The 11,475-nt window shown below is 39.2% G+C and overlaps 1 protein-coding gene across 1 annotated transcript in view; it reads right to left on the bottom strand.

The window, feature by feature from the left end:
• Positions 1-1,859: 1,859 nt before the first annotated feature.
• Positions 1,860-11,475, bottom strand: part of PRKG2 (protein kinase cGMP-dependent 2) — a 32,537-nt gene continuing 22,921 nt past the window's right edge. Inside the window, exons 10-18 of the mRNA XM_085316352.1 lie at positions 11,253-11,400; positions 9,826-9,962; positions 9,589-9,678; positions 7,336-7,477; positions 6,423-6,586; positions 5,652-5,774; positions 4,643-4,705; positions 2,866-2,932; positions 1,860-2,001 (exon numbers count right to left, since the gene is read on the bottom strand). Coding sequence (XP_085172478.1) covers positions 1,906-2,001; positions 2,866-2,932; positions 4,643-4,705; positions 5,652-5,774; positions 6,423-6,586; positions 7,336-7,477; positions 9,589-9,678; positions 9,826-9,962; positions 11,253-11,400 — 1,030 coding nt within the window. The 3' untranslated portion in view covers positions 1,860-1,905. The remainder of the gene's footprint in view (positions 2,002-2,865; positions 2,933-4,642; positions 4,706-5,651; positions 5,775-6,422; positions 6,587-7,335; positions 7,478-9,588; positions 9,679-9,825; positions 9,963-11,252; positions 11,401-11,475) is intronic.

Raw genomic sequence — 11,475 nt, 5'->3', positions numbered from 1 at the left:
CTCTAAAACAAAGCTCTCAGTCAAAAAGGGAAAGAGGTAAAAATCACAGGCTTCAGAACTGGACTGACACCCTTATCCTAGGATTGTATGTTTGGCCACTTGTAAAAATCCAACAGATCTTAAGTTTTGTTGTTTTAACACTCCCRCGAAGCTCTACTGTGCCCAGGGAAAGCGAAAAAGGGACAGACCTTGGGCTGAATGAGACCTGCCTAAAATCATAGAGATTCTCTAAATGTCAAACAGTAGTTTCCTCTCACTTAATACAAAAGTCTTACAGGATTCCTTGCTGTAACATCCACTCCTATCTGTTTTACATATATATTCAAACATTTTCGACACTGAGTTTACTTTTTCCCCTTTCTATTTATAGACAATACATCCAGACAACTTCAACACCATGCTGATTTCTACTAGTTTGCATGCAATTTTAAAAATAAACAGTATTAGCCTTGACAATTCAGCTCCTTTTTTTTTCCGATTGTTCAGTCACCAGCCAGCCCCCTGAAAGAGAACGGTGGTAGGCAAAAGCTACCCTTATCTCTTTTACTTATTAAGGGCCCTACAGTTGTTTTTCTTGTCAGCTGTTCTTACAGAACAATAAGCTTAATATCAAACAGTTTCCAACTGCTTTTACAAACAAAAGCATTATCTAGTTTTAAGAAAGACCCAGAGAGGTGCAGTATGGCCCTAGAAAGAAGGCCTTATCTCTAGGTCATCTTACCCCATTCACACCATGGAGGCAAAAGGAAAGCAGGATGCTTCCTGTGCTGGGTCATTTGTGTGCCCATTCCACACAGGGCAGAGGATACARTTAGCTGCTGATTCCTGGTCCTGCGGGGTGCTCTCAGGTGGAGACGGCCGAGCACCATCTCTAGCAGAGGTGCCACCTCCCTGCCTGCTGGGGCCAAGAGCAGTGTTGGCACTGATAAATGAATGACAAACAAGCTGGAAAAAAAAGCGGGACATTGAAGTAGGTGAGAGTTTTACCTCGAATGTGAACAGACCTAGGAGTTCAGCACAAAATTTTCTGCCTATATATCAATGAAAACATTCTGAAAATATATTTAAGGGGAAAAAATAGGATTCTATACTTTTTTMTTTCCTGCAAAGCAAATGCCATGTTTCAATCTATTTTATCTTCCCACTATATAAAAGTAAAGCATTAAAAAAAGGACATAGCTCTTAGAAGCAGTTAGGGAAATGCATACCACAGTCTAATTCTCAAGACAACTTCTATAATGTATATAATTTGTTTCTTATTGGATTTTCATTTGACCCATTATAGTCTGTCTCACACACTCAATCTTGTGCAAAACTAGACTGACAGAGAGACTGTTTCCACAGTGATGCCCTTTTAGCTGCAGAATCAAATCAAATCAATCTTTTAGAAAATTTCTTTTTCTGCATGCTGCTGGATAGATGCCACACTGGCTATTACTGGAAAAAGCAAAACACACAGTAGACATAATAAAAGGCAAAAATAAATGCCTATAGTGTCAGCTGTTGACAAATGCTCCAAACTTATTGTCTTTTAATATTTCTCTTTTTCATTCAAAGTAAAGAAATATGATAACCTTGCTAATAGCAAAATTTTAGCTAGTGATACTTCCACTGGCAAAACTATACATCCAACCAATAGCATCAGAACACGTTCATAGAAGCATTTTGTACTAAAAAATATTCAGGTTGCATCTGCTGACTGAATGGATGCCCTTGTTACAAAAGATGAACACAGAATTTGGTGCATTATCCAAGCACATTCTGCTTGCTGTATTGTCTTCTATTCTTTGGGGAACATCACATTTGTCACAAAACCTTGTGTACTGTAATTTTACTCGAGAAACAAGTGAACAGGTTTAGAATTGATGCCTATGATTCTCTATAAATGTCCTGGCAGAAAAATTCTCAGAAATCCTTGTCCCAGCCTGAAAGTTCATCCGGAGGYGTTCCCTCTTCAGGTGGATAGCAGTCAAAGTAGCTGTAGTCAGTGGGTCCAGACAGCTAGGACATCAAAAACAAAAACAAAAGGCTGTTTCAGAAGGTATGTTTTGAAAATACTTTCCATTAATTATGCACCACATTTTATTGCTGCCAGTGGAGGAATGAAAGGCTAATATGGTACGGATGACTTCTTTCAATGAAAGCATTTCATCATTCTTTAAAGATAAAACTCCAAAGAATTAGCTTGACAACAGAACAAAGATACTCGTCTCCTTATAGAAAAACACTCTCCAGATATTACCAAATGCTAGACCTCATCCAAAGCCGATAAAAGTTAGTAAGAAAACAAGGCCACAGTGAATACAGTTTTGATTCAAATTCATTTAAGACTGCATCTACAATCATGTAGTAGCTACTCAGAGAAGACCCCAAAATTATTATTTATTATTATTAAGGAAACTTCAAATTCCCCACCCTCACTATTTTATCATTAGGGCAGAGAGAAACGTGCTGTTTAAAACAGGAAGCTTATTCAAGGCTGAGCTCTAATTCAATATCATGAGAATACAGGAACTTGTACTCTGCACAGTCAGTGAACAGTGCATCTTAATAATGTGCCCATTGCCCAAGAAAATATGGCAATTCACTACTCATCTCTCACCAAGCACCATTTATTTTAATAGTGGTGAAAATCTAATGCTAAGCACATAGGCAGAATAATATTTCCACTATTTAATGGAATTTAAGTTCTCTCTCACGTGCTGGTCTCTCTTTTCTTCCTTCAACTTTCACTAAAAATGGTGAGCTATAAAAATGCAAGTGTTTCTTTGGGAAATTCTGCACTTGACATGAGTTCTTTCATTGCAGCCAAGCACACCTTTGCAACAGCAAAGCATTATGATATTGAAAGCTGAAACCCAATACCTCTCTTTTTAAAGGTGATGTTAATTTCCTCACTTTCAGACCATCCCAGTTAAAACCATTCAACCACCTAATTAAAAAGAAATGAAAGAGAGAGAGACAGAGAGAGAGAGAGAGACTATTTTCTCTTTGAAGCACTATATAATTAAAAGCTTAACAACATGAAAACAAGGGCTATAAACATTTTATCACAGGAACTTCCTTGCACATGACAACACAGTTGTTAGAACAGGGACACCTGAGAACTGGCATTGCCTTACAAGGGTGYGGTAGCAAGGGGAGCTTCAGGGCCATCGGGTATGTTGCAACTCCTCCATACAGGAGTGCAGCCAGGTCAGTGCACATGGGTGCATGTATGTGGACGCACATGTGCAAGCACAGTCATGCACAAATGCCCTCGCCCCAGGAATTTCACCTTCKTTTAGCAACATGAGAAGAGGTTTCAAAACAGAAGTGTCAAAGTGCTTCTTTTCCCAGTTACAAACCACAGGCCTTAGGAATAACTCAGAGAAAAAGAAAAAGCAGGAAATGTCTAATGCACTGAAGACTGAACTTAAAAGTATGGTTCCCACTGATACTGACAAAATGATCACAGAATGAAACAAAAAAGAAAATGTTCATCTCTTGACATCTCCACATGTGAGTCATTTTGCAGGAACAGGGTAAAATAGTGATAATACCACCCAGAAATAGCTCTAGGACAGAGAAATGTAGAAACAAAGTAAGAAAGGTAGCCTTTGAAGATGGTGGAGTTGAGAGACAGGCATAAAGCAAAACAAGTAAGGTAAGTGAAACGCAGCAGTTCAAAAACACTTGGCTTGAAATAGTGCCAGGGTAATGCTGTTCTTCACTGAAATGCACACAGATGAGTTAAACCTTCAACCTTCTTTGTCTCTGCCTCCTACAACATATGTCTACATTGCAACTGGAAGCATAATTTTTGTTGGGTAAACCCTCCCTACAGAGAGATTTAATCTGGGCAGCTCAGGTGGCACCATAGGTTTCAGTGTGGACAATACTGGGTGCGTGCTGGGGCAGCTGGCCCCTGGTAAAGATCATGCCACTGGTGGACAGCAAGTAAAAAGCTAGGGATTTTGCAGAGAAATGTATTCTAAAAAATGACCACTGCAGTACAAAGACTGGTGTCCTTCCCAAGTTCTGGGCAATGCCAGCTGTGAGGAAGTGTTTACCTATTATTAGAGCTTAACTAAGTACTAATAGAGATAACAGTAATTGCCCAGTGAGGTGCCTGACTGTTAACTGAGATAGCAATTAAAAAAAATGAGATAGAGATGCTAGGCAAATATATTGCTATTACAAACACTATACAGAGAATGATCCAAAAATTTGAAGAGCAGACAAGAGGGTTTTTCATTAGAAGAAAGAGGACAAAACATTAATACTGCTCTAGAGCTCTTAACTATCATTCTTCAACAGCAACTGCTTGGTTTTAGATTAAAGTCTGGAGGTCTAACAGGGCAGATAATCCCATACAAGCAGCACTGATTTTTCTGAGACCTGAACTAAACTCCCACATCAACAACTCATGACAAAACCAGTAAACACTACCATGTTTCTAACTGGTCATCCTAAGGATTTATGTTTATTCTGTTGCCTGCTGTAGGAGCAAGTAGAAGTGATAGCAATGGAGATATTTCTATTACACAATCTGAAGTGCCTGGAACCTCAAGGGCTTACTGAACAGAGTTCTAATATAATAAAAATTATTTTCAACTTCAAAACCTAATTTTCTTTTTGGCAGAAGTGTCTCTTCACTTACCTATGCTTCCTGATGTCATTAATTCCATTTCTCAGATTGCCTAATCTTTCTGTAGGATTTTGCCTTAAAAAAGAAAAAAAGAATTAAAGGTAAGAATTCAAAAAAAAAAAAATCCTATTTTTTGGAAAAGAGAATCATAGAGGACCACATACGCCTTTGGCTGCTTGTATTAACAGTTACACAGGCAGGAAGCTTGCATACAACATGTAGGCACGTAAGGAGGAATAATCAAGTGTTGCTCACTGCTCCCTTCTTCTGGGAAGAGAAAACCTTCCAGGCAGTCAAGACAGCGTCACTCTGCTTTGAGAACCAGGAAGGGAAATGAATTGGTTGGAATTTTAGTTACACATCTTTTGCTTCTTGGCAAACAGGTCTGTCCATGAGGTACAAAAGGAGGCAGTGCAAAATTTGCAGCTACAGAAATCCTTCCACTCTTATCACACAAACATGGTGTGTCCTRTTTCTAGTGCCACAGGCGAGATCCMTCCAGYGCTGGGAGTTCAGAGTCAGCAGTGTCACCAGCCATAGGCTGTACACGGGACTATGCACTAACACTCCTGAGTTACATAGGCCTCTTAGAAATATCTCATTTCTCTGCATATTCTAATGGTCTTAAGTCAGTCTGTAAGCGCCCCAAACTTTCTGTATATAATTGTAAATAATTTGGGGGGCATTTTTTAAGATACTGCACTTAACCAATAGAATAAAATTCTTCAGCTCCTTGCACAGCCCTCAGTTAAATGAAGTTGCCCTAAGATGTGATTCAGAAAACTGCAGGAAAATCCATAAYATCCCAAGGAAAAAACCCAGAGCCTGGGTTTGTAGATGATCTCTCTGCAGACTAAGAGGTGTGACAAACACTCAGAGACATCCAGACATACCAAATATAATCAGAATGGATCAATGTTAAGCAAAATGATGTTCAATGAAGTTCAGAAACACTTTAGTCTGGATCTTAAATGACTTAATCTGTCCACCCTCATGCTCTGCCACAAACTACCCCACCTACCTGCAGAGCCTGCGGATCAAATCCTCAGGCCGCCTTGTTATTGTTTTAGGAAAATCCAGTTTTTCAATGCCTTTGAGAATCAAATTATAGGTCATCATTTGATCAGCCCCAGAGAATGGTGGACTAGAAAAAGCAAGCAACACTGTTAAACAGAATGGCGGGTGAGAGCAGATTTGGCCATTTTTCACCAAAAAGAATATTTGAAAATACAGAAAACATCACTTCCCGAGGTTTACAACATGAATTTTTGCATATTTAAGATATTAGCAAGGTTTGGAGTTGGAAAGTTTCCTGTAGGTACCAGGGAAATGCATGACCTTATGTGTTGGTCTAAACAAGCTCTGGCCACAGCCTGAATCAGAGAAGCTTCCACATTGTATTAATGTAGAGCAGTCAAAAAGAGTCATCACGGGAGTGTGTGCAGGGGCAAGGAAAGAGCCCCGCTTACAGTTCACCTACCCCACTGCACCCCTTCACCCACTAAAGGAGAAAAGAACAGGTACACCGTCATCAGCTAAAGTATCTTTCCACCAGCCACCTATAGCCTGTGCCTGGCCCTTTTCTTGGATGGATAAACCAAAACCAAGAACATGGCCCCCCATAAGGTTGTCTGAAACATTTCYGAAATGAGGGAAGATAAGGTATGAGAAAGAAGCAAAACGAAGTATCATTTTGCAAGTTTTTCCTGTTTACTGATGAGAAAAATGGCAAACTGTTTTAAAAATAACTTTAAACACACAAGGAAAGAACCTGGGAGWAGGAGACTCTCACCTGCCAGTAAGGAGTTCATACACAAGAATCCCAAGGGACCAAAAATCCACGCTGAAGTCATGGCCTTTACTCAGAATGACTTCAGGGGCAACATACTCAGGAGTTCCACAAAATGTCCACGTTTTCTGCCCTGATCCAATCTTCTTTGCAAATCCAAAATCAACCTGTTTAAAATCAACACATGTTGCATAAAGTAGAGGTGTTTTGCACTGAGAAGCTTTAAAGTCTTAATTGCTTCCACATCTCCTGCAGAGATCTCACAGTTGCCAATGTTACAGCTAAGACAATGATACAGTATTACTGTGAAGAAGGAAGTATTTCCACTAGATTACTGAATGTTATAGAACAGTCTCATTTACTCTCACGGGTAATTTCCTGAATGAGTCCCTTTTTGGACAGAACAACCCATGCTTTCTTTGAGGACCAGGACTTATAGCCCATGAAGAAGGATGGGTTGTTCACTGTCCTCAGTGTGGATGTTTCAAGCTCTCTGAAGCGTACTCTCTTTCCGGTTTTCACTGTCACCGTCAAGTCAGCTGGGGGCTCTTCACTGTGTTCCCTAACTACAGAAACAATGTTAAGTCTAAAATTGCTTAAGGCTGGACAGGGAGGTAATTCCACACCTGGGAAATGTGACTCTTGCCTTTATATTAAGACTGGCTGCTGGGATAAATTACTTTTGCTGTAGATGTTGTGGCGAGAGCTCTTAGAGCTGCAAATCCCCAGTTTATTTGTGGGGTTGTAATGTCTTTGCAATGCCTTTGTTCCTCTCTGCTCAATCAGTAATTTGCCTTCTTTTTCTCTGAAGAGGGAAGGATACTAAACTCCAGAATCCTGACACTGTTAATTACATGCTGCCTATTTATATCCTCTTGCAAGGAAACAGGTTCAAAACTATAACATTATATCTTACCAGTTTTATATATCCTTCAGCATCCAAAATTAAATTTTCTGGTTTCAGGTCTCTGTAGATAATTCCTATATGATGTAGATAGTCAAAAGCCTCTGTCACACACCCAACACAGAACTTAGTAGTGGATTCATCAAAGTTGCCTCTGCAACAAAAATAATCACTATCCTTGTAGACAGAATTCACTTCTTAAAAAGTTTCACTCATTAAGTGGATAAGATGTAACACTCAGAATATTAACAGCTTTTTTGCTGTAACGTTCAGTACGTCCCTCGTAGTTAAAGACTGAGTCAAATGTCATTTCATTGGACAGCCTTTGTTCAAGATCGTTTTGACTGGTGATAATATTTTACTTCGATACAGTACCTCTCATTGCAAAAATTCCAAAGCTCTGGACACACTGCATGTTATTACTCACTCAGTAATAAAATACAACTAGTAGGTGACAGTATACAGCCAAACTACATCACAGTTTAAAATAAAAATTGAAGACAGAGTTTTGCATACGACTGAAATGCCAGGTGGTATTACAGAGCACAGCCCCTCACCTTCACAAACAGAAATTTGCCTTACATGCCTTCTGTTGCAAGAAAGGGAACAAGATCTTTACTTCTCATCTCTTACCTACTCCAAAGGACAACACTTCCAAATGCGTAACAAACCAAGCATTCTGTTAGGATAGCAGTACCATAATAACTCAAGAGTACCTTCAATGGAATTATAATCGTATTTCTTGCAAAATTTTTGTTTCCATTCTAACAGACTCCACTCTTTGTGTACATAAAGAAACAACGAAAAGAGACAATCTCTACTGACTTCTCTGCAGTGTCTACACGTGTGTGCTGCACAAGTAAGTTCTGCTTTAGGGGGCACATATGGCTCTACAACAAGCACTGGTATGGAGAATATCAAAGTCATAATCTCACCTCTGTGAGATTTTGCCTTTCAGAAAGTAATGTTCCTACAGAGCAATCAAGGATTGTGAGGAAACCTTGCTCACATTTTGATCAAACATGAAAGGAAAGGAGTTTTATCACATGCACCTCCTGCTGTGTGCATTCAAAAAACTGATCACAATGATAGCAAAAGGGAAAATAGTATGCACTTCTTCCACTTAAGAGTAGTTTCTGTTCCACTGGAAGCATTTCCAGTTTACTCTGGATTAGCATTTTCAGACAAATTCATGAAGGCAAATGTCTTGCCTGTATAGCTACCAAAGATCCCAAGACACTTAAAGCTAGAGCAGGAATTTCCTTGTTAGCTAAGAGGTGCTTCACCCTCCCTCATACAGACTGTCTACTTTCTGTATTTTGTGTTTGTAGATAGTTCTTAGGATCATCACTGACCCTTCAGCAACAAATGGCATAATATTCTTACGGCAATGGTACATGCCATCGTTCTGAGCAGGAAAAGGCTGCTTGGTTGCAAGTTAACTGATTACAAAAYGCCTCATCTTAGGAGCACTTCACTCCTCCTCCTCCCAAACCCTGTAGTTCCCTCTCCTTTTGTATATAAAGCTGCCATTCAGGTTTTTATAGCACTTTGTCTACACTGCATGGAGACATGGTGTACTGTGGTGATGGGCAGCAGCAAATCCAGAGAGACTAGCASAGCATCACTAGAGACAAATGTAATTTCCTTTACCTACATAAAAGGGGCCATGGAGACATACTGAAACTAAGAACAGGCAATTGCAGTGGTAATGTGCTCCAGGCAGTTCAAAGTACAACGCTCATGTGATCCCATTCTCATCCTGTAATACCTCCACTAATACACTACTCCACTAAAAGCAGTCAGACATTGCAAATTGAGGCACAATTAAAGAAAACATGCTGGCATTGACTCATGTCAGGTCTAGGGAAAGCGGCCTTCATGACTTGCTAAATGCCCCAGTCGYTTCCTTTCTCATCTTCAATGTTTGAATTGATAGCGAGATTAATGGAGTGAGACTGGCAGGTTTTCAGGAATGTACTGGCCCTTCTCTGAACCCAACAGGACGTATTTACTTTCAGCATCTGGTGTCTGCAAAAGAAATGAGGATTGCTCACCAAACTCTCTAACCTTATCAGGGAGTGGGGAAGAAAGAACGGTATCCAAAGTATTGAAGAGGTATGGATTTGGAAAATCTGATCCCTTATCAATACTGGTCTCTGAAACAGAGCTGTATCAGTTCAGTAAAATAGAGAACCTATTCAACAGATGCATGCACCTGACTGCTGATTTTAAAGGATAAGGTTCCACTTCATTTTTTGTTACCTGTCTCTCAGCAAGCTCCACAATTCCCCTCCAAGGCAGGCCTCTAGCAGCATGTATACATACTTACTATCCTTGAATGTGCGGTATAGTCTGTGGAGATAAGCAGCAGCAATTTATGAGAAACAAAATAAAATGCAAAATTCACAATGACTTTTCTCCAGAATTCATGCATGTCAAACCTGATCCTTAATACTGTTAAGTACGTCAACTTTTAAGGAAACACTAGGATCAACTTACTTTACAATGAATGGAGAACATATCTCTTGGAGGATTTTCTTCTCAGAGTAGACATGCTCTTGTTGTTTGGTGTCCACTACATGCTTCTTCTTTATACACTTCATWGCAAAAGTCATGTTCTCATTTTTCACTTTAACCTGTGAATAAAAATGATGAGTATATGTGAGGTAAAGGAAGCAAGTTTTACTAACCTGCTCTTACACAAAATATTCACTTTGGATACAGCATAGGATTGAAATTGATAGTTGTAACTATGGATGAGGTCCAGATTTTCTGCAGAACCATTCTGCAYAATTTTAAGCCAGGCACCGGGTTTTTTTTCTATCTTTAAATAGAAATCTAAATCTATCTTCCCCTCTAAATGAGAAATGTTCCCTTTACTCATTTATGTAAGCAAAATATCAGCAGTTTGCATAGGTACTGTATTTTACAATTAGTGTATAGCACAATTTCAATTTCAATTAAGCTTTCCAAACATTAACATAATACAGATGAACAAAAAGTAGAGGAGTTTACGATGAATCCTTACGAATGATTTCACAGTACACTAAAATTTTATAAAAGATACAATAAAAAGGTTGAAGTTAAAATAGTGCTTCATGGAAACCAAATAAACAGCTCTCAGTGTTTTGCAGCTGTCTGGGAATTTTATTCATATTTTATCTTCCAGGTGATGTTGTAGCATTCCCACAGCTGGCTGTCATCAAATGTGGAACAGCTTGTAAGAACTTCTCATTTGTTTTATGAAGTATGAATCACAATAAAACAATAGCTAATGTCTAATTACTGCAAAGGATTTTTCTGTTCACTAAAATCACTTAGCCCCCACTGATTTACCATCAACTTCAGTGGTCTATAGAAAACTTCACATTTTTTTCAGATGCTTGCTACTGAGCCTGAGGAGTCTGTATTTTAAGATTCCACTCTAACAAAGCTCTTCCCAACCCAGAAACACAAGGAATGGCTCAGAAGAGCCATTATAAATTGTTTCTAAATAAACACAGCTTAACTCTACATCACACTCGTTAATAGTTGCTGTGGGGCACACTGAGGCAATTCTAATAACAAAGAATATGTGACGCTGGAGATTACTTTAAGTCCAGGCAGAATCTCTGGTCTGCGGTCTTGGAAAATGATGCAGATAGACACATCTGTAAATTCTACAGGCACAACATGGATTAATAAGTCTAGCGACCAGAAAGATACTTTAAACAGCAAGAAATGAGGGTATAAGACAATAGATTTGTTTCACCGAAAGTCGAAGTCAAAAAAATACATATTGACTATGAATTACTCTACATGGAGTTATCTCTGTCTGAGAGATACAAGCATGCAGACTAAATGTTAAAATCCTCCAAATGTTTTAGCAGTCAAATCAATTATGTGAGATTGAGAACTACTCGCATATGTTTAAAACAAACTCTTACAAGCTCAACCCTTCCGAACCCACCAACGCCCAGAGTTGTGACAACTTCCAAATTCTGGAAYGGAGAAGAAGGGAACTGGGCTACTTTCTCCTTCAGTTGTATCATCTCCAGAGAGACCTCTCTGGTCAGCTGTCCACAGAGGGATCTTCTAAGTTAAAAAAAATTAACACAGATTAGTATTTTCCCTGTGAGCAAGCTGGATTACAGTGCTCTAATAAGGCTG

Source organism: Rhea americana, unplaced genomic scaffold, assembly GCF_003343005.1.
Source record: "Rhea americana isolate MKP2758 unplaced genomic scaffold, rheAme1 scaffold_466, whole genome shotgun sequence".
Lineage (NCBI taxonomy): Eukaryota > Metazoa > Chordata > Aves > Rheiformes > Rheidae > Rhea > Rhea americana.
The sequence above is the reverse complement of the archived record's forward strand: the minus strand, read 5'-3'. Positions and strand labels throughout refer to the sequence as shown.